General features: G+C 35.2%; 1 protein-coding gene across 4 annotated transcripts in view; it reads left to right on the plus strand.

Moving 5' to 3' along the window:
• MINDY2 (MINDY lysine 48 deubiquitinase 2) overlaps positions 1–19,792 on the plus strand; it is a 74,589-nt gene extending 54,797 nt beyond the window's left edge. For 2 of the 4 annotated variants that reach the window (XM_059372015.1, XM_059372018.1), the window contains 3 exons: positions 6,140–6,313; positions 9,506–9,700; positions 13,327–19,792. In XM_059372015.1, coding sequence (XP_059227998.1) covers positions 6,140–6,313; positions 9,506–9,700; positions 13,327–13,452 — 495 coding nt within the window. In that variant the 3' untranslated portion in view covers positions 13,453–19,792. Of the gene's footprint in view, positions 1–6,139; positions 6,314–9,505; positions 9,701–9,958; positions 11,894–13,326 lie in introns of those variants that run through there. The other 2 variants (XM_059372016.1, XM_059372017.1) reach the window with 2 other exon arrangements.
• The last annotated feature ends 4,380 nt before the right edge of the window (positions 19,793–24,172 follow it).

Genomic DNA, 24,172 nt, shown 5'->3' on the forward strand with positions numbered 1-24,172 from the left:
GGTCTGTTTTGCTTCTCCTATTATCTATGTGATCATGACTGTTAGATTCTAGAATATATAATTCTATAGCTAAGATCTAGTTACTCCATTTTATTCTTATGATCCTTCTCCATTTTCCAGTACTTTCTGCTTTCTCTTTAGTAAGATAAACTACAAATTCCTTGACCCCTGTGTAGATCACTTAGCTTAACTTTGGTTTATATAATGACATCTATGTAGCTGTTTCCACATCATGACACCCTCTTTTGTTGTTGTGGCTATTCATGACTTCCTCTTAATCATCCCTTATCCATGTTAGCCTTTCTATCTATGTCATTACTATTTCTTCTACCCCTTCGCTTTAGTTACATTTATCTTGGAGTGTATTCAAAACCAGGGTTTTTGAGGTTGGCTTTTGTTTGTTTGCATTTTTACTTTACATTTAGGGATTAGAAGTGAAAAGTGGTTTAGAGGGAGATACAGGGTACCTGGGTGGCTCAGGGCCTGAGTGCCTTCAGCTCAGGTCATGATCTCAGGGTTCTGGGATCGAGCCCCATATCAGGCTCTCTGCTCAGCAGGGAGCCTGCTTCCCTCTCTCTCTCTCTGCCTGCCACATCAAAAATTGTCACATTAAATGGGGGCAGGGATGAGGAATGTAGAAACACACTAAGACAAGTGATAGATTTGATAGGGTAGGCAGAGATTCATTTTTTTCTTCTAAATAGGAGAGAGGAAAAGGCAATAGATACAGAAACTGAGATAGAGTTCGGTGGTATTCATGAATATAGAATCTTATATTCATTAAGCCTAATGTGCCTTGCATTGTTTTAAACACTTAATATGCATTATCTTAATTTTCACAGCTTCCCTATGAGGAGTGGGTATTATTACTCCCACTTTACAACTGGGTAAATAGGCTTACAGGCACCAAGTAACTTGTCTAAGACCATTCAGTTTGTAAGCAGCTCCAACCTGACTTTCAAGCCCACACTCAACAGCTCTGCCTCTCCGGATGGATAAGAAAGCTATTTGTAGATGGGAAAGATGCCTGCTTGTTAAGTAGTAGTAAAGTTGATCTTTCAATTTATAAAATATCTCAGAAATTCTCTAATTGAACTGCCTTTTTATTACTTTATAATAAAGAAAACAAAACTAAGTTCCAAAGACATTAAGTAATTTGAAGCCAAGCAAAGCAACCAAAAATATTTGGGCAGTGCTTTCCTCCATGTTTAAAGGCTATAATTACATGATTAATTTTTTTATATGTTTGACAAGTTTTCTTCTCTTTTAGCAATTTACAAATTGCGATGATATTGTCATGTATGCTGTTAATACAGGTAACCCATACTCTATATAGGACTAACCTATCAAGGTATTTTATTTATTTATTTTTTAAAGACTATTTCAGAGAGAGACAGAGCATGAGCAAGGGGGAGGAGAAGAGGGAACAGGAGAAGCAGACTCCCCACTGAGCAAGGAACCCAACACAGGGCTCCATCCCAGGACCCCAGCATCATGGCCTGAGCCAAAGGCAGATGTTTAACCAACTGAGCCATCCAGGTGCCTCATCAGGGTATTTTATTTTGTTTTGTTTTGTTTTTCAAGATTTTATTTATTTGACAGAGAGAGAAAATGAGATCACAAGTAGGCAGAGAGGCAGGCAGAGAGAGAGGGGGAAGGAGGCTCCCTGCTGAGTAGAGAGCCAGCTGCGGCGCTCCATCCCAGGACCCTGAGATCATGACCTGAGCCCAAGGTAGAGGCTCAACTCACTGAGCCACCCAGGCGCCCCTCCCAATCAGGGTATTTTAGATAGAATAGTTTTTCATCCTGTCTTTGGTGATCCAGTTGTCTAGTTTATAAAAATTAAAAATATTTTACAAATATTTAAAAATTACATAACTATAAATATAAAATTTATAAAAATTATAATTTATAATCATAAAAATTATATGACTATAAATTATAAAAATTTATAAAATTTTCATATAAAATAATTTATATACATTTTATACGTTTCTACATAATTTACAAATTTAATATATGCATCCTTTATTAGGTTTTTTTTGAGATTAGTATTTAGAGACTGGTAAGATTAGGAAGAGTCAAGGCTTAGAAAAGAATGCTTTGACTAGATAATGTAGCAAAAGTGCTAGGATACTAATCTTTCTTTTTTTTTTAAGATTTTATTTATTTTTGTGTGAAAGGGAGAATGCACTTGAGTGGATGGGTGGAAGGAGAATCAGACTCCTTACTGAGCAGGAAGCCTAATGCAGGTCTCAATCTCGTGACCCCAGGGCCATGACCTGAGCTGAAGGCAGACGCTTAACCAACTGATCCCCCCAGGTGCCCAACCCAGAACTATTCTTGATGGTCATTTAATTGTGGACTCTTAGGAATGAATGGGCCTAAACTATTCCATACTATATTAATACACACTTTGCGATTCTTAAAGATTTTATTTATTTATTTGACAGAGTGAGCGATCGCAAGTAGGCAGAGAGTCAGGCAGAGAGAGAGGAGGAAGCAAGGCTCCCCGCTGAGCAGAGAGCCCGATACGGGGCTCGATCCCAGGACGCTGAGATCATGACCTGAGCTGAAGGCAGAGGCTTAACCCACTGAGCCACCCAGGCGCCCCCACTTTGCGATTCTGCAATGCAATTATATAAAGGAACTGTTGAGTAATAACTAGCATTATTGACAGTAGACTACAGACTTCTTTGATAAATGTCAAGATATAAAAGGGGAAGAAATTGAGACTGATGAGAAGACAGGTCACCTATTTTAAGAAAAAAACACCATTTTTGTTAAACTTGTAAGTATTCGTATGCTATGGTTGGCAATAGCTTTCAGTAAAACCCTCCCAGAATTTACCCACCTTAAAGTGTGATTTGGAGAAAAAGACTGTAATTTTTCTCCTAGTAAGTAGCCACTCTAATATAGGACTTAACTAAAATAAATTGTAAAACCTAGATATTATATTATATAATATAATGGTATATTAAAATATACTCTGGTAAGTATATACATAGAAGGGTTAGATCTATTCAGTGGAAAATTGGCTGGAAAGAACTTTTAGAATTTTTTTTTTGAAGAACTTTTTTCTTTTAAATTATTTTAGGGCAAAGTAGATCCTTCTGGATATTAAAAATATGTTAGGTAGTGAGGATGCATGGATGAATAAAATATGGCTCTGGTCCTCAAGGAGCTTGAAATACATACAACAGATAAGTAAATAGATACACAACTACAGTTCGATGTATAAAGTGCTATGATAGTGGTAAGTGCAGTGTTTATGGAATAACATAAAAGGGGTGCCTAATATAAAGTAAGGAAAGATCATTACTTTTCATGATACGAATCCTCAAGCACTTAGCATAGTACTGAGCATGTGGTAGAATATTTGATGAACTAGAACCTACTTGATTAAAAAAGAATGAAATATCACATCATAATTTTTGCTTAAAGCAATGTCTTTAAACTGTATATGCCAAAATGTTTTTCTTTATGAATACTTCTTATATTGCTATAGTAATTTCAGTGACCATATAAATTAATCAGTATATACAGCTAATTCTTAGATGTAACTGGTGGTAGGCAATAGGAAAGATTTCCTATTTTAGATTTAGGAATATCTGTGTCACACAGTGCTAGACATACAGTAAATGTTCAAAAAGAATAATTACTTAGTTTTTTAAAGCTTCAGAGTTTAGTCAATAGTTTCTTGTTGTAAATGACAAGATTTCATTCCTTTTTATGGCTGAGTAATATTCCGTGTGTGTGTGTGTGTGTGTGTGTGTGTGTGTGTGTGTGTGTGTTACACATGTGGATATGGAGATATATCTCCATCAGTCAGTGGACATTTGGCCTCTTTCCATAATTTGGCTATTGTAGATAATGCTGCTATAAACATCAAGGTGCATGTATCCCTTCAAATCAGTACTCTTGTATCCTTTGGGTAAATACATAGTAGTGCAATTGCTGGGTCATAAGTTAGCTCTATTTTTAACTTTCTTAGCAACCTCCATACTGTTTTCCAGTGTGGCTGCACATCTTGCATTGCCATCAACAGTGTAGGAGGGTTCCCCTTTTGCTGCATCCTCGCCAACATCTGTTGTTTCCTGTGTTGTTAATTTTAGCCATTCTTAACAGGTGTGAGGTGATAACCTCATGATTTGCATTTCCCTGATGATGAGTGATGTTGAGCATCTTTTCATGTATCTGTTAGTCATCTCTATTTCTTCTTTGGGAAAGACGTCTCTTCATATCTTCTGCCCAGTTTAACTGAATTATTATTTTTTTTGATGTTGTATAAGTTCTTTATATATTTTGGATACTAACCCTTTATTCCAAATGTCATTTACAGATACCTTCTCCTGTTCCAAAGGTTGCCTTTAGGTTTTTTTTTTTTTTTATTGTTTCCTTCACTGTGCAGCAGCTTTTTAACTTGATGAAGTCCTAGTAGTTTATTTTTGCTTTTGTTTCCTTTACCTCGGGAAATGTATCTAGTAAGAAGTTGCTACAGGTGATGTCAAAGAGCTTATCGCCCGTTTTCTCCTCTAGTATTTTTACAGTTTCAGGTCTCACATTTAGGTCTCATCCATTTTGAATTCATTTTTGTGTATGGTGTAAGAAAGTGGTCCACTTTCATTCTTCTGCATGTTACTGTCCAGTTTTCTCAACACCATTTGTTGAAGAGACTGTCTTTTCCCCATTGGATATTCTTTCCTGTTTTGTTGAAGATTAGTTGATCATAGAGTTATGGTTCTATCCAGGGATTTCTCTAACCCCACCACCAATCTCTCTCAAGGAATTTCTTATTCTTTTTTTTTTTTTAAAGATTTTATTTATTTATTTGTCAGAGAGAGAGCGAGCGAGAGCGAGCACAGGCAGACAGAGTGGAAAGCAGAGTCAGAGGGAGAAGCAGGCTCCCTGCAGAGCAAGGAGTCCGATATGGGACTCGATCCCAGGACGCTGGGATCATGACCTGAGCCGAAGGCAGCCGCCCAACCAACTGAGCCACCCAGGCGTCCCAAGGAATTTCTTATTCTTAATTATTAAGTTTAATTTTGATGAGAGAACATGAGAAGCATGAATCCTGTGCAACAACAAATACCATATTAACCAATGGGAAACCTAAGCAAGTAAATGGAAGTCATATCTTTGGCAGATCTGAACTAAAAATGGCTTATAAACCTTATATGGTATCATAGGGATGCTTTACATATGATTGGAATTAGAACTAATGCATATGAAAAATTAGAGGTTGTTACTAAATTCTGTGGTAATGACTGTAAATACAACTTAATTCATTAATTGAGTCAATACATTTTAGACTTCAACTTTATGATGCACCTTACACTAGGCCAAGAGATAATAGAGATTTAAAAATATAGTCTGGGAACGAGGCCAGGGAAACAATCATGGCACACTGTGATTCAATGCTCCAATAGAAATAAGTGCAAAGTACTGGGGCACCTGGGTGGCTCAGTGGGTTAAGCCGCTGCCGTCGGCTCAGGTCATGATCTCAGGGTCCTGGGATCGAGTCCCGCATTGGGCTCTCTGCTCAGCAGGGAGCCTGCTTCCTTCTCTCTCTCTCTCTGCCTGCCTCTCAGTGTACTTGTAATTTCTCTCTGTCAAAAAATAAATAAAATCTTTAAAAAAAAAAAAAAGAAAGAAGTGCAAAGTACTGTTAGTATATGAAAGAAGAACAGCTAATGGTGCTAGCAGAAAAAGAAAAAAATTGTATGGATTGGATTAGTCATATAGGCTTAATTTTTTATTTTTAATAAACAGGCAGTGTGATATCATTTTATTATGACTGTGTCTTGTTACCCACTATGTATTTAAGGAACTTGTATAGTATATTTCTATTTTATGAAATGAGATTATAAACCCCCAAAGGTTTACTGATAAGTTGTGTAGTAGTTGAACCTACCAGCAGCTTCCTACTTCTCATTATACTATAGCATACCAATTTTAAACTATATTCAAAGCCAGGTAGACCTAATTCAGTGAACAAATAAGGTATCTACTTTGTCTACTATTTATTATATCTAACTAATAGGAATAATTAATATGCTTTAAACATACAGGTGATAAATTTCCCTTAAGTCTTAACTAGTTTTGGTCAATTTAATAGTCCTTTCTCTTTCTTATTAAGGGTCTACTGTATTTGCTGGTAACAGACCAGGGGTTTCTTACTGAAGAAAAAGTTGTTTGGGAAAGCCTACACAATGTGGATGGTGATGGAAATTTCTGTGACTCAGAATTTCATCTGCGGCCTCCTTCAGATCCTGAAACTGTATATAGAGGACAGCAAGATCAGATAGATCAGGTAAATTTGTCTTCTTCATATGGTTTTAAATGCTTTTGCTTTCGGGTGTCTGGGTGGCTCAGTCAGTTAAGCATCTGACTTTGGCTGTGGTCATGATCTCAGGATCCTGGGATTGAGCCCCATGTGGAGTCTCTGCCTTTCCCCCTAATAAATAATTTTTTTTTTTTTTTTAAGATTTTATTTGTCAGAGAGAGAGAGGGAGCGAGAGCGAGCACAGGCAGACAGAGTGGCAGGCAGAGACAGAGGGAAAAGCAGGCTCCCTGCCGAGCAAGGAGCCCGATGTGGGACTTGATCCCAGGACGCTGGGATCATGACCTGAGCCGAAGGCAGCTGCTTAACCAACTGAGCCACCCAGGCGTCCCATAAAATATTTTTAACTGAATAAAAAATAAAATGCTCATTCCTTTCAAATGTGAATTCAGTTATCTAAAACTTTTGAATTAAAGACTTATTGTGAGGGGACACCTGGGTGGCTCAGTGGGTTAAAGCCTCTGCCTTCAGCTCAGGTCATGATCCCCAGGGTCCTGGGATTGAGCCCCACATCGGGCTCTCTACTCAGTGGGGAGCCTGCTCCCCCCCACCCGCCTGCCTCTCTGCCTACTTGTGATCTCTGTCTGTCAAATAAATAAATAAAATCTTAAAAAAAAAAAAAAGACTTATTGTGAGATATTTCTGACATTTCCTAAATCAGTAAGTGATAATTTTACATGTTATACATTGATTATACACTTTGGTTCAGGGGGTCAGATTATATTGAATTCTGAAGGCCAAAGGTACAGTTTGAATTTTATTTTAAACTACAATAGGAAGGATATGCCAAGTGTTAAACATGGAAGTGAGATGATCTACTTTACCTTTCTTAAAGGCTACTATGTGAGGAATGCATAGGTGTAAACAGACAACACAGGTATAAGCAGAGACTAGCAATTCAAGCAAAAGGTAATGATGGCTTAGCCCTGGTGGTAGAGATATATTTTGGCTAGTCAGAAGTAGGAGAGAGAGGGTAAAAAAGCAGGTGGGTGTTCTGAGCCTTAGACTCCAGAGTAAGCCGACACTAAGAGCAAGAGCTGCACTAATTAGTGGAATTCTCATGTAGAACGGAGACTGCTATAGGTGAGCAGTCTTGGAGCCACAAGTGTACTTATTCCTAGAAGTATAACGGTGTTGGGACTTTTTCCCTGACTGAGGCAGAAACATGGTTATGTTGAACCGTTGGCACGTTTCTGATACTAACAGTTCGAGTACATAGAGACTGTTCATTTAGCCAATATTCATTGAGTTGTGTTCCTGGCACTAGTAACAAGGTCCTGGGGATTCAAAGATAAATCATTTCGCTCTGTCCTCAAAAATTCTACAGTCTAACAGAGAGGCAAATATTTGACCAACTAATAATTATATGTTAAGTTTTATAATGGTACTTTGAATAGTAAGCTGTGAGTGCACAGAAGAATACTGGATTCAAACAAATGCTGATCTTTCTAGGACTCTTGGAAGTTAAGTATACAAATATCTATAATAACATGCTTATTTTCCTTCAGAAACTTTATGGGGCGTTTGAAAAAATATTACTTGAGAGAAATGTGCGAGATTTTTGTAACACTGTATGTAAAAAAATACCAGAGCAGAGGGAATGAAGGTAGAACAATAGGTTGCCACAGTAGTAAAGTTGTAAGATGCCGAGAAAAAAAAGATAAAGGATAATGTCTGTGGAAGTTGCAAGGAAGGAGTGGATTTAAGACCATGGGATGTGGCAAAGAGCAATTTGAAGAAGTGAGGAGAAAAAATTGAATTGAATAAGATATTCATGCTAGATAGTACAGAGTCTTCTTTGCCAACAAGCTTTTAGATATCCTCTGTGGGTAATTAAAATTCTCTAATTTTGAGGGTAGTTTGGAGGAGATGCACAAAGTAGTCAATTCCATTCATACTAATTCTTTATAAACATGGGTGTAAAGTTAGATAATATAACCTTCAGCAAAGATGCATCACATTTTCTCGTAGGAAATAATTTGGGGGTGTTTGTGGGAGGAAGGAGGAGGTGGTTAAGTAATTGAATAGCACTGTATGATGGGCAACTCTGTTGGTCTTAAAAATCGTGTTTTGGAAGAACATTTAATACATGATTTGGGAAATTCTTTGATGTTTTTAAAAACGACTTTTTTTTTTTTTAAGATTTTTATTTATTTGTCAGAGCGAGAGCGAGCACAGGCAGACAGAGTGGAAGGCAGAATGAGAGGGATAAGCAGGCTCCGTGCGGAGCAAGGATCCCGATGTGGGACTCGATCCCAGGACGCTGGGATCATGACCTGAGCCCAAGGCAGTTGCTTAACCAACTGAGCCACCCAGGCGTCCTAAAAACGACTTTTATGACATTAACGAGAGGTTGGGAAATGTGTTTGCGTTTCTATGTGAATGTAGAAAAAACTAGGTGGATATATATCTGTTGTTAACAATAGTTACCTTAGGGCGCCTGGGTGGCTCAGTGGGTTAAAGCCTCTGCCTTCAGCTCAGGTCATGTTCCCAGGGTCCTGGGATCGAGCCCCACATCAGGCTCTCTGCTCTGTAGGGAGTCTGCTTCCTCTTCTCTCTCTGCCTGCCTCTTTGCCTACTTGTGATCTCTGTCAAATAAAAAAATAAAATATTTTAAAAAAAGACAAAAACAATAGTTACCTTTGTGTAATGATAAGGTAATTTTAACTTATACTTTTTAATTTTGTCTCAATTTTCTACAGACATGTTTCTTTCATAAGGGGGGAAGCTTATTTTTTGTTTGTTTGTTTTTAAAGTAGGCTCTATGCCCAACATGGGGCTTGAATTCAAGACCTCAAGATCAAGAGATGCTTGCTCTATAGAAAAAGCCAGCCAGGTGTCCCTAAGGGAAGTTTTGCCAAGGGGTGGCAGAGGGGGGGTTGATTTTTTTAGATGAGTTGTTTTTAAAGCTTTTTTGAATGCTTTATATGCCAGTGCTAGGAATAATTTTAAATGAATTCCAAGAATATTTAGAATAATAGCAACATCACTGAGATTATGGCTCTCAAACAGAAATACTTAGGTAACTTTAGTTTTTATATTTAAACTCTGGTATGTTTTTAAGAAGCCTTCCTCTTAGTTTTGTAACCTCTGTGTTTCGCACTCCTTTGGGTTCTTGAGTAAACTCTCATAGCTAAAGATGGTTATAATTTAATTTCTTAGGACTACCTTATGGCATTATCTCTACAACAAGAACAGCAGAGCCAAGAGATCAATTGGGAACAAATACCTGAAGGAATCAGTGATTTGGAACTAGCAAAGAAACTCCAAGAAGAAGAGGATAGACGGGCTTCTCAATATTATCAGGAGCAGGAACAAGCAGCAGCTGCTGCTGCTTCTGCTTCTACACAGGCCCAGGTAAAAACTAGTGTTCCGATTCTTAAATACAATGATGACTTTAGCAACAAAGAAATTTATACTGAGATAACTATTTTTAAATTAGGTATTGACTCTTGAACTTTGTTAGCATTTTAGCATCCATGGTTTCATGGCATTGTCATAATAAGTTTGTGATTATCTTAATGTGTTTCTCATTTAGTGAAATTATTTTTCCTGAGTTTCTGATGGCAAGATTTTTCAGTTTTGTTTTTTGTTTTGTTTGTTTTGTTTTTTAAGTAGGCTCCACGCCCAGTGTGGAGCCCAACGCGGGGCTTGAACTCACGACCCTGAGATCAGGACCTGAGCTGAGATCAAGAGTCGAAGCTTAACCGACTGAGCCACCCAGGCGCCCCTTCAGTTGTTTTTTGTTTTTTTGTTTTTTTAATTTTAATTCCAGCATAGTTAACATACAGTGTTATATTAGTTTCAGGTGTACAACATAGTGATTTAACAATTCTATGCATTATTCAATGCTTGTCAAACTAAGTGTACTTTTAATTGCCTTCACCTATTCCCCCCATTCCTCTGTCTCCATCCACTTCCCTCTGGGAAGCATCTGTCTGTTATTTATGATTAAGAGTCCATTTTTGGGTTCGTCTTTTTTTCTTTGTTCATTTAGTTTTGTTTCTAAAATTCCACGTATGAGTGAAATCATGCTGATTGGCTTCTCCGGCTTATTTCACTGAGTGCTATACTGTCTAGCTCCATCCATGTTGTTGCAGATGGCAAGATTCCATTCTTTTTCATGACTGAATAATATTCCATTGTGTATATACCATGTATCTATCCATTTGTCTATTGATGGACACTTAGTTTGCTTCCATAATTTGGCTATTACAAATAATGCTGCAGTAAACATAGGAGTGCATGTATACCTTTGAATTAGTATTTTGTATTCTTTAGGTAAATACCCAGTAGCATAATTGCTGGGTCGTAGGGTAGTTCTGTTTTTAATTTTTTGAGGACTCTCCATACTGTCTTCCACAGTACCTGCATCAGTCTGCATTACCACCAGTGCATGAGGGTTCCTTTTTCTCCACATCCTCACCAAGTCTTATGTTTTAGAATTTAGCCATTCTGACAGGTGTAAGGCGATATTTCATTGTGCTTTTGATTTGCATTTCCCTAATGATGACTGATGTGGAGTATCTTTTCATGTGTCTGTTGGCCATCTGTATGTCGTCTTTGGAGAAATGCCTGTTTATATCTTTGTCTTCTGCCCATTTTTAACTTTTTTATTTTTTAATTATTTATTTACTTAAAGGGGAGTGAGTGAGCAAGCGGGAAGGACAGGGAGAGGGGATCTGAAGCAGAATCTGCCCTGAGTGCAGAGCCCAACGTGGGGCTCAATCCCAAAACTGTGAGACCACGAACTGAGCTGAACCAAGAGTCAGACACCCAACCGATTAAGCCACCCAGGCACCCCTTCTTCTGCCCATTTTTATTTGGATCATTTGTTTTCTTGGTGTTGAGTTGTAGAAGTTCTTTATATATTTTGGATACTAACCCTTTATCAGATATGTCATTTACAAATATCTTTTCCCATTCAGTAGGTTTTCTTTTAGTTTTATTGTTTCCTTTGCTGTGCAGAGCTTTTTATTTTGATGTAGTCCCAATAGTTTATTTTTACTTTTGTTTCCCTTGTGTCAGGAGATAGATATGTCTCCTGACATATCTGACATAATAACAAAGATGTTATTATGGCTGATGTCAGAGAAATTATTGCCTATGCTCTCTTCTGGTATTTTTATGGTTTCTCACATTTGGGTCTCATATTTAGGTCCTTAATCCGTTTTGAGTTTATTTTATGTATGGTATACAAAAGTGGTCCAGTTTCATTGCTTTGCATGAACTGTCCAGTTTTCTCAATGCCATTTGTTGAAGAGACTTTTTCCTGTTGCATATTCTTTACTCCTTTGTCAAAGATTGACTATATAACTATAGGTTTATTTGTATGTTTTCTATCCTGTTCCATTAATGTATGTCTCTATTTTTATGCCAGTATCATACTGTTTTTTCTTTTTTTACTTTAATCTCCACACCAGACATGGGGCTCAAACTCATGACCCTGAGATCAAGAGTGGCATGCTCTTCTGACTAAGCCAGCCAAGTGCCCCAGAATCATACTGTTTTGATTACTACAACTTCTGTAATATAATTTGAAGTCTGGAATTATGAGACCTCCAGTTTTGTTTTTCTTTTTCAAGATTGCTTTGGCTATTCAGTATTTTTTGTGGTTTCATGCGAATTTTAGGATTGTTTGTTCTAACTCTGTGAAAAATACTGTTGGAATTTTGATAGGGATTGCATTATATCTGTAGATTGCTTTGGGTAGTATAGACATTTTAATAATATTTGTTCTTCCAATCCATGAGTGGGGAATATCTTTATATTTCTTTGTGTTGTCTTCAGTTTCTTCAGTTTCAGTGCTTTATAATTTTCAGAGTACAGATCTTTCATCTCTTTGGTTAAGTTTTTTTCTAAGTATTTTATTATTTTTGGTGCAACTGAATCAAATGTATTTTTTAAATTGTTAATAGCTCCAAAGAATATAAACAAATGGGAACAAAGTCTTTTGTAGCAATTAGAGGGCAGTATGAGGTACTGGTAGGAAGAATGTAGACTTCAGAGCCAGATAGACATGGATTCCATTTCCTGCTTCTGTCTCCCCATGCTGGTTGTAACTAACACCTTGGACAAAGTCCTTTACTTCTCTTAGCCCCATTTTCCCTATCTGGAAAATAAAAGATAATGTTTAACTGTTAGATTTGTGGGTAAGAACAAATAATGTTAGTACTTAACCCAATGTCTGACATGTACTAAGTATTCAACAAAGGTTATTAGCACCTTTCTACTTTTCCTAGTTAAACATATGACGCACTGAAAATGTGACTATTAATTGGGTTTCTTTATATTAAATCTCATTTTATTAAATGAAAAAAATATTTCCCTTCTTTTATGTTTAACTGTACAATGCCAGAACGGTTTCTTTGTCTTGGGTATGCAAGAAAACAAGATGTGCTTTAAGGTCTGATGAAACATTAAACATAGAGGTCTCCATTAAACCAAGTTATTTCTATTCCTAGTTCAAATGTTGACTATTCCAAGTTTAAAAGTTAAAACCTACCATATTATAAGTACCTTTTCTTTAAAAATGTTCTTATTTCACAGAATACACTTACTTCACACTCAAAGTTCTCAGGATTTTCATTTTTCTCCTTTAAAATGTTTATTATATTAATGAGATTTATTATAGTTTAATGAGGTTTTAGGGAACTTAATTTACCAAACATTACCTTTTCTTTTTTTAACATTTTCTAAACTTTAACATAAATATTTCTTGAATTTGAGATTTCAGGGAATATAATCCTATACATTATTTACTGTTTAAAATTCCATTTACTGAGAATAATGGATACATTAATTAGATCTATCCAAAATGACAGAGGCAGTTACTCAGATACCATTTAACATAACAAGTCTGTGTACAAGTAACTTTTTTCCATTAATGATTCCTTTCACTCTTGTGGTTTTTCCTTCTAGATAACTATGATTAAGCACCTTAGAAAGTTGAGGTAATTTCTTCCTGTTTATTTTTCTTAAAGCAAAGCCAGCCAGCACAAGCCTCTCCAAGTAGAAGACAACCTGGGAATAGTGAACGTAAACGAAAGGAACCTCGAGAAAAAGATAAAGAGAAAGAAAAGGACAAAAATAGCTGTGTCATTTTGTAACAAGTGTTGGATTCTGTTGGATGCATCTATATGTCTTGAGAAACAAAACCACAGGAGGAAAGGAAGAAAAACCGATAAATACCGTCTGTGCCTGATTTCCCAATGGATTTTGTTCATGTTTTTCAGGGGAAAGGTTGTTAACTTAGTTACAATCAGACTTTTTCAAGTCACACAGTACACTCTTTATGAGCTGGAGTTTCGTGTTACAAGTTGGAAATGCTGTGTGTTATCATTCATGAAAAATACTGCACTTGTAGCCAAATAAGCAAATCACAGCAAATTTTGTGTCATAGTGACATTCATAACTCATATCAGTTAGTAAGCTATTTTATCTTCTGTTCTAACAATGAATAGAGGTAACTTATTTTGTCTGATTCCTTCCTGAAATCTAAATATTAGCACAATAGTTTCTGAAATTAATTTTTACAATGTTAAATTATGATCTAATTCAAGAGAAACCAGGGGTTTAATATAGGGATGTAAAAAGAAAAAACAAAAACAAACAACAAAAGAACCAAGACAAAAAATAACAGAAATAAATAGCCCTTAATCCTGTATTGGACTAGTTCAGCCCTTGAACAGCTTTACCTTTCTTTAGGAATGTACATTTTAGATATTATCTTGAGAACTGATAATGGAGTTTGGGTTTAATTTAGATAGAAAAAACAATTTGTATTTCTTTTCCAATAGCAAAGAATTGCATAACAATAATACTCATTCTATCAAAATCAGATATTAATGACTTTGTAGTATTGTGAAATTTTGAGGAATTTTGAAATCTTTAATATAGGTACCTTGTACTACAGTTACTATTTATTGACAGTGTGATAACTGAGTATAAGAAGGAAACCACAGTGGATGCTAGGCCTTGTAAATATGGGTTGTAGAAAAACAGATAGTTCAGTGTCTACCTTTTTCTAGAATTACCTTGAACCTTAAAATTTAAATCATGTTTATTTGCTGGAAAATTAAGTATACTTATTAAAGCCAACAAAAAAGCACATTTCTGAAAGGAAGTTAGAAATAATCTCTGAGACTAGTGAAAAGGCATTAATAAAAATCTGTTTGAAAAATAGATAAGACTTAGGAGGTAAAAGCAATCAGATTTTTTTAACTTATGGGAACCAAATAGACCTATAACATCTTGTAGTGTTTATAGGATTCAGAAAGAAATATTTATTGAACTTTATTATGAGGCAACACATTTTTTCCTGTATTTCTACTATCCTTAATAGTCCTTCTTATATGCTTTATATTTAAACGTTTGTTTTAGTTATTTTTGAAGAGACTATTGCTGCTCCAAGTAGTTACGTGATTTACATTCTAAGCCTCAGTAAATTTGTTTAAGAGCTTCTTAATCTAACCTGAGCATCCACTTGGAGAATGTTCTTGGGATCTAGGGTGACAATAGACTACTAAAAACTGTGGTCTAGAGTTCTTAAGCTATGTCCTTAACATTCTCCATGATCCAAGACCATTTATAGGATGGGTCTATATATAAAAATAAAAAGTAAAGTCTTATTTATGGAAGGAATTATTCTAAGGGAAAAATCCAGGGTCAAGCTGTATCTTTTATGTCATGTCCTTCTGTATTGCATGTGTAGTTATGTTATACCATTTGTTTACTCCTTCAGATTTCCCATGCTAGCATGATAAATCATCAGAGAACCTGTTTGGGGTATAAAACTTTGATATAGAAAATTTGGTGAGTCTCTAGTTAATAACCTAAAATATGTGTACATTGGTAAAGTAATCAGAGGTACTACAGAATTCTCTGTTGGCTCAAGCAGGTTGACCTTAGGCCAAGTTTACTCTTGATACCACTCTATTGGTTGAAGGAGGAAACTCAAACCTCAGGGTTTGTTTTTCCTAGAATAGATAGTAGTGACAGTGCACTATATTTTAATAAGAAAAAGCAAAACAGCAAACCCTGAGAAATTTTAAAAAGCATATTTGAGGCATATTTTTCCATAATTATATACTTATCTATTTATTACCCTTGAGAAATATATGTGTAAAAGTTATTCTTCTGTTATTTGTTACTATCTTCTTAATTTGTTCCAAAGATAATACTGCCATTCTGCATTCCCTCTGGAAGAAAAAAACTCACTCAAAACCAGCAGTGCTGCTATCAGATAAGTAGATGTCAATGTATACTTATAAAAAAATAACTTAAAAAATGTAATGTGTTTGTTAATTCAACCTTTTTTCTATGTAATATTTCCAAGTCAAACTTTCTTACATTCCTGGACTTCAGTTTGATATACCCAGAGTAATAATGATAAAATGTTTGCTTTGATTACTGTGAGGAAAAAATCAAATGTTCAGTTCTATTAAAACAGACTTCTTGGAGATAACTGGTTTTCCATCCTTGAAGGTTAGAGCTATTGTGTCTTTATTTTCTTATATTTTGCTCAAGGCAACAAATTATACATTCAGACGTTTCATTGCTGGTTTGGGTACATTGGAATTTGATAGTGGTATAGTCAAGTCTTTCCTTCAGTGTTTTGTAGTACTTGAAAATTGTTACATGAATTGCTAACAAGATAGAACTTAAACATTTTTGTTGTTAATCTTTATAGGCTAGATTAGGGACACGTTTGCATCAACCAGTCGCTGTTAGATTTAGCAAAACAGACATGAATGAGTGAATATATGGTCACTACACTTTCTTATATTTTCAAAAGCTATTCCTGAAGTTTAGTGACCAGTCTTCCTTACGAATATGAAAATTGTCCTGATGTGTAATCCCATTGAATTAACAATGCTGTGATTTACAATAGGTTATCAACACTTAGAAGTATTTGTGTGTGTTTATCTGTGTGTTTCTGAAGCAAGGATCCGTTGATTTTTATTAACAAAAGAATCTGGGAACTTTCCCTCAAATTTAAGAATTACCATTTAAGAATATACACACATACATATGTACATACATACACTAAGCAGTTTGAGGCAGCTAAAATTGGCATTGGCTGCTTAGGGGTCCAGTGTGTTTAGGGGAAGTAACTTCTTCCATGTTTCAAGGTGTCATTTAGCAGTGGAATGAGGCATAGATTTAAGTTTAGGATTAGGTTTTGGAATATATTTTGTTTTAGTGTCTCATATTTCTAGTATTTGACAATTTATCCCATACTATGTTTCAAATTCTTCCTCATACTTCCTGATCTTAGCTTACTATCAAACAAGTCAGTATCAGAGATTAGTTGACTGAACCATTAACCATTAACCATTTTGTACTTGCACAAAACCATAGTACTTTGTTTTTACTGAATCACCAGCTCAGGTCACTAAGAAAGATCTTGAGATGAAAGAGGACTCGAAGTCAAATAGACATTTAAGGAAAGAATTGTTATAGTTCCTATATTAATGTTGGCATATGAAGTGGATATCAGTAAAGTCCTACTGGAGAAATATTCAAGGCAAGATTTTCCAGAATTATCCTCAAACTCATTTATTTAAAAAAATTCTTTTAAGCAAAAAAGCAAATTGATTATAACATTTCATTTAATGTCCCATTAAATATACAAGTTTTTAAAATATAATGGAAAACTTAACAGGCTTTACCTATCATACAACACTTGGGCATACAACTTAAACTATCACTGTAAACTTACTAATGCTTGATAAAATAAGATGGAGGCATTAAAAATAGTACAAAATTTGTATTTTAAGGAAATACAAATGGGGAAATGTGGAAGTCTGAACTGTTTTAGGTCTAAAAAAATCTAGATTTTATCTTTCCAGGGGCAAACTTTCTGTGCCTCACTTTATTTTAAATATGTAAAAGATGCTCATTTTTTTAGTGCTTTATACTCCTGAATAAAGGACATAGTATAAGCTCAGAATATTACTTAAATAATAATAAATATTATAGTTTTTGTTCTTGAGTGTAGAGATCTTTTTCCCAATGACAATATTTCTTAAAAGTCAGTTTTTTTAATGCTGTTAAAATTTGTAGAATTATCTTGTCTTTGAGTATGGCATCATCTCTTCCCAAAGTGTATTTTATGGTTGCTTTTCTGTTCTAATCGAAGTTGAGAGGATTTTGAGAGTTTAAAAAGCATTTAAAGTCTATTTTTCCCAGTATCTTTCATGTATCTAAATATTTTAGATTCTCTTTGCCTTTTCTCCATGGAACAAAGTACAGTGATATCAAGTTACTAATGCATATATGTAAAGTTTTGTGCATGGATGGAATTCATTTAGGTCTGTTAAAATACTGTCATTTTTAGGGCTATTTGAATTATTTCTGTTTTTAGTATAAAATGTTATTTGATAATGTGCAGATTAATTCCTTTTAGAAAGTGACTAAAAATCAGAATCCTTCGGTCCTCTGAGAATATAGTGGTTTTTTATTTTGGTTTTTTTTTTTTACTGATATCCAATATTTCCGTAGCTGCTGAGAAAATCTTATGAAGAACTGAGGTTACTTCTCTGAAGTAACACTTTAAAACAAACTGAAGTTTAAAATCGAAGCCTTCTTGGCCAAAAAACTGCAAAACAGAGAAAATGGAGTCTGAGGGACAGATTGCAGGACCCAAGTAATTTTAACTTCTTTTGAAGATCTATCTAAATTTTAATTAACAAATATCTGTTAATACCAGTATCTCTGCTATTAGAAATTAGAGTTTAATACATTGTGAATATGTGTATGTATTTTTACATAAAGTATCCTAGTTTCTAATTTCACTTTTCTGATTAAAAAAGTTAAACTCAAAAAACTAGGTCAAAGTTTTCAACAATAGCTGAACGATTACCAAGTTCTGCTTTGTCCTATTGTCCTGAGATTTAGACTTCTCTTCTTATAACTGGTATTTTTGAGAACATGGTACTATCCCAGATAAGGTATTGAAACACTATGGCAGAAATATAAAACCTAAACTATAAATCACTATAGATTTAAAAGACAAAAAGCTCTAGTATTATTCTATAATGTGTCTGTTTGATATTAATTTTAAGAATTTTTTTTGAATCACTTAATAATGTCATTAACTTAAAAAATTTCATACCCTTCCTCACTGTAATATCCTGTAGTTAAAGAATGCACAAAGCAAAACTCTTTTGAAGGTGATCCTGGCTTCTTTGGGTCTAGTGGTCACACCTTTAAATAGGAAGTCAGGAAACTGAAATGCCCATTTAAATTCCCAAATCAGTGACCTGTCCAAATGGACATTATCACTAAAATACCACCATAAAGTAGTTCTAACTAACAGTATGTTTAAAGACTAAGATTGGCATTTAATCTTTGAAGATGTCTGGTATTCTCAATTTTGTCAGTTTTTATTCCTTTTTACATCTTAGTTGTATGAGGTAATCATTTTTTCCCAGAGTACATGGGATATTATAGCTTTACAGATTTTTAAAGATGGGGATTTGAAAAATGGTTTTTGTTAAAAAGCAATTTTCCTCAATAAAATGACAACCACTGTTTTCACAGACCCACACATGACAAGTAGGACAATATGATAGAAGACTGATGTATGCTTGCTACACAACAGTCACTTGTACCTGAAAGTCATCTCCTAAAGTTAGTGCATGTGAGTCTTTTTCCTTGAATTGTGCAGAATAATTGGATGTGGCCAGTTTCGCGGGGAATAGCAAGTGAAATAGTACCATGACTACAGAGCAAGTGATCTTGAAATGTAGTAAGAAGAAAAAAATTTTCTTCCTCCACTTTCATGTCCTTCTACTGGGGTCAGGAAGTTGCTATGACATATCATAGATCTCTTGTGTTAGGCCAAGACTGGCCAATTGAAACAGAGTTCTTAAAGAGTTTAAATATATAGTGTATGAACGCTTGTTCTTTCCTCCTCCTTTTCTTTGCTATCTTAATGCCCTTTCTACTTCTAAATAATTCATTTTGCTCTATGACCAGCTTTAATTGCAATTTGAGAGTAATAGTGACCGTAGAGATGGATATAAAACAGCATTGAAATACATTTTTCAAGTGACACCTAAAAGTATCTACCCAACTTAGAATTGAACTGAATTTCTATGAAAGAAAATTAATTGGTTTTAAATGCTAATTATGTTTTAACTATTTAATTATAAAAACTATGTCTTAAACAAGGTTTGAAAGTTTCACTTTTGGAGAATATTCCTTTAAAAAAGGCATAGTGACCATAGATGGGAAAGTATAAAATATTTCTGACAGAATTATTCAGTATTATTCAACATTTAATTTCATGTTTGTTATTGTACCACAAGGATAGTATCATTCTTGGATTAAAATGTTGGATTTTTTGTTAATGTACTTAAAACTGTAACCAGTGATAACACCTTTAGTATTTTTTATTATAGATTATATTTTATTTCAATAAACTTTGATATTTAGACCAAACAGTCTTTCTGCTATGTATATTCATCTCATTAAGGTACTTCTTACAAAGTGGGGAAATGGAGAGATGGGGAATTGACATACTGATTCACATTTATCTAAGATTAACTCTTAGATACTTGGACTAATTCTTGATTAAAGACAGATTTTTATCCATTTGAGGCAATGAACAACAACAAAAGAAACCTCTAAACTATACAATAGTTAACTACCTGATTCCAATGGTAGATTCATTATATCTGATACTTTTACCCTCTTGGAAGACTAAGAAAGAGCTGAGAAAGGATTGCTTTATCTTTATACCAAGCCAACCCTAATGTAAAGTTTTTGTCCAACAATTTAATGTCCAAACTGGCTAATGTCTGACATCTCTATGAAAGTTTTCTTAGACACCACAGCCCTCTAAGCACAATTAATTATTACACATATTTTGTTGACTTCCCCTTGTTATAGCACTTAAGCTAGACTGTGAACCTTTTAAGAACGGGAATCAAATCTTACTCATCTTGATTTTCTTGGCACATTACATGATCATTGGCACTTGAATATCCATTTAGAGGAATTTTTAAAGATATCTATAGTGTATAGTTATTGCTTGCTTATACTTTACATAGGTAAATTGAATTACTGAATTGGTATTCTCCTATAGCATTAAAATTGTATAGGGGTGCCTGGGTGGCTCAGTCAGTAAGGCCTCTGCCTTCCACTCAGGTTTGATTCTGGGGTCCTGGGATGAGCCCCACATTGGGCTCCCTGCTCAGCAAGGAGCCTGCTTCGCCCTCTCCCTCTGCCCCTCCCCTCCTTGTGCTTTCTCTCTCTCTCTCTCTCTCTCTCAAATAAATGAAATCTTAAATAAATAAATAAGTTACATAGATAGAGGGAACTCAAATTCCTAATCCTTTATCCTGGCCCCTGATTTTCCTTGGCATCATCCTGCATTCTCCCAGAGTCAATGAAGAATGCTTAGGAAATAGTAGCTTCAACAAAACTAGACTAAGTGGCATGTTCTTCCCTTTTTCATACCTTCCCTTGCAGGGTCTCTTTCCTCACTATTATCCTATAAAGTAGCACCTATTAATTTGTTGGAACTGAGATTTAAAGCCAAGCAGTCTGACCCAAGAGACTGTGCTCACAAATATATCTGGAAGAGGACATAAAGGTCTAGGCCAGGTCTGTGTTCAAATTCTGACTTCAAATTCTGACTTTTGAAGTCACATCTGTTTCAAACCTGCAGAAATCTGAAAAATCGGGCCATTTTTGTACTCTCTAGTCTTAGAGCAAGTTAATACTACATAGACTGTTTTCTTACCTCTAAAATGTATACCTTGTTACAAAGTTTAACAATATTATATATAAAGTATAAGATACATAACAACCACTCAATAAATTGTAACAATTAATAATAGACTAGGGGAAACTTCTTTTTTTAAAAAAACCAAGCCAAGAACTTTAAGAAGAAAGGCTTTAAGGAGCATAAGAAGGCTACTTAAGCCTCAAAAGCAAACATATTTTTGTTCTCTCCAAAATACAATGCTGATCCTGGTATAAGGGCTGAGACTGACCTGGACTCCGAATGATCCATAGTGAAAAATGTGCAACAGGCAAACTTAATACTTAGAATAATAATGAATTCTAAAACTGCGGCATGTTCTCCTTGAAGACTAGTTTGGTTATTTATTTATCAAGAATAAAATATACCGGGAGACCCAGGCACCTAGACTTTAGAGGAAGGACCATATTTGAACTAAAGCTGTGACATTACATTTTAAGAGTAAGCACAAGTTGGGAGCAGAGGACAAAGAGTCAACCAGACCAAAGTCAGCACCTTCAACAAAGTCAGGGTCAGGGAAGAAAAAATAATTCTCCTTCTATCCTTGTAAGTTCTTAGCTTGAGGCCCCTGTGACATAAGACAGATTAGTAAGAAAAAAACATTAAAATGTATACCTCATGTATACTTGGAAGCTAGGGAAAGATGCACCAACTCTCAGAATTTGCTTAGAATTCAGGCTTAAGATATTGTTATATATAATATATATATTATATTACATTATTATTCAGATAAAGATGAAAGAAGAATATCGAGATCCGGTCAGGGGAAGTAACCAGGCAAAGTACAGTAAACAAAAGTAAGTTTTGTTTGGCATATTAAAATCTTTAAGTTGGTATCTTCTCCACTGACAAGACTCTCATGATTTAGTCATTCTCTTTCTGAAATAAAGATTTCCTTTATAAATTTAAATTTCCATTATGAAAGGGTAATTTCTATTCTGTTTTCAGAACTCTTGTGTTTGCTGTTTCTCAAAATAATCAGTTCAAAATAATACAAAAGGCATATTTTGGGGTGGCATATTCTGTTAGCCTTCAGGCAACTCGAGCAAAGGCTGACACATTACCTTTAAAGAATTCTTCTTTTTGTTTATCTTTTTAAAGTAAGCTCTAGGCCAACAGTAGGGCTTGAACTCATGACCCCAAGACCAAGAATCTCAGGCTCTACTGACTGAGCCAGCCAGAGGCCTCTAATGAAGTCTTCATTGTTTGTCTGGACTGCCAGCTTTACTAAATAAGTCATTATAAATAAATGGTGATAAGGTAAATGAAATACAATAGCCCCTAAATCCTGGCATTCCACTGAATGTCCTAGTCCTTGGAACGGGGAGCTTATAAGTTACTACTAACTATTATAACAACCATACTCTACATTTATTAGGCTGTTACTACATATCAGACATTGCACTGTTTATCTTATTATTAATCCTCATAACAGTTTTAGGAGACCTAAATTGTCACAGTTAAAGGAACAGAAACTTAGAAGATCATGAGACTTTGCCAAAGGTCACTGCTACTGGCAATTTTGATACTTAAAACCTAACCTCTCCAACTCCAAAGACTGTTCTCTTACTTCAAAATTATGTTAGCAGTCACACATTTGCATGCCATTCTTGACTCCTTTAATGTGGAGACTATCAGTCCTCTTAGACTTAAGTACCTGTTTAAGATGTAGGCTACCCTTGACAGAATCTGAATCTCAGCATAGGGAGACTACAGGAAATCCTTTAAGATCCCATTCTGGGGGGCTTAACCCACTGAGTGGGTTAAGCCTCTGCCTTTGGCTCAGGTCATGATCCCAGGGTCCTAGGATCAAGCTCCACATCAGGCTCTCTGCTCAGCGGAGAGCCTGGCTCCCCCCTCTCTCTGCCTATTTATGATCTTTGTCAAATAAATAAAATCTTAAAAATAAAGTCCCATTCTGGAACTAAGCATTTGAAACCTCGCCTCATCAGTGTTTTTGTTTTTTCTAGTTGGGGTGGCACTGGGGTACTAGATCATCCATTAAAAGGTCAAAGATTATGGCCTGAAATTTTCTGAAGCTTCTCTTTCTGTGCTTTTGATTTACCAAAAGAATAGTTTCTCTCAAATTGAAAAACTGCCGCTGTCTAGAGGTGGTTTATTCTGCAGATAGGATTCGGAGGCCAAATTAAAACATACCTTGTTTGGGACCCCTGGGTGGCTCAGTTGGTTAAGCAGCTGCCTTCGGCTCAGGTCATGATCCCACATTGGGCTCCACATCGGGCTCCTTGCTCAGCAGGGAGCCTGCTTCTGCCTCTGCCTGCCATTCTGTCTGCCTGTGCTCGCTCTCTCCCTCTCTCTCTCTCTGATAAATAAATAAGATCTTTAAAAAAAAAAAAAACATACCTTGTTTATATTTAATCACTGCCTTTTAGATTTATACCCCTTTATAAAGACTTAACTCCACAAAATTTAGTATGTTTTTGCATACCTAATGTATTCTAATGACTGTGTTCCGTATTAAGCCACTTCTTATATTTCTGAAATTTCCACCTACATTTCAGGTATCCAGTAAAAAATTTAAATCTGGGATCAATAAGATTTCTAGATGTCATGGTGTTATTCTTACAGTTAGGTCTGTGATCCATTTCAACTTAATTTTTCTTTTTTTTTACTGAATAAATTTGATGTGTAACATTGTGTAAGTTTACAGTGAACAGCATGTTGATACATTTATATATTATGATTGCCACCATAATGCTATTTATCACATTACATATCGTATAATAGTATTGTCTGTAGCCATTGTACTGTGTATTAGATATGTAAGTCTTATTTCCCACTTGTTAAAGTTTGTACCCTTAGACTATCACTCTTACCCCTGTCCTCTGATAACCACCATTTTATTTTGTTTTCTACATGTTTAATTTTTTTTTAGATAAAACATAAGTGGTATCAAACAGTACTTGTCATCCTTTTATTTATTTCACTTAGCATGATGTGCTCAGGATCCATCCATGTTGTCACAAATAGAATGATACCTTCTTCATGGCCAATTAATATTTTATTTTGTTTATGTACCACATCTTTTTTAT

Source organism: Mustela nigripes, chromosome 13 (genome assembly GCF_022355385.1).
Source record: "Mustela nigripes isolate SB6536 chromosome 13, MUSNIG.SB6536, whole genome shotgun sequence".
In the NCBI taxonomy this organism is placed as follows: Eukaryota; Metazoa; Chordata; class Mammalia; order Carnivora; family Mustelidae; genus Mustela; species Mustela nigripes.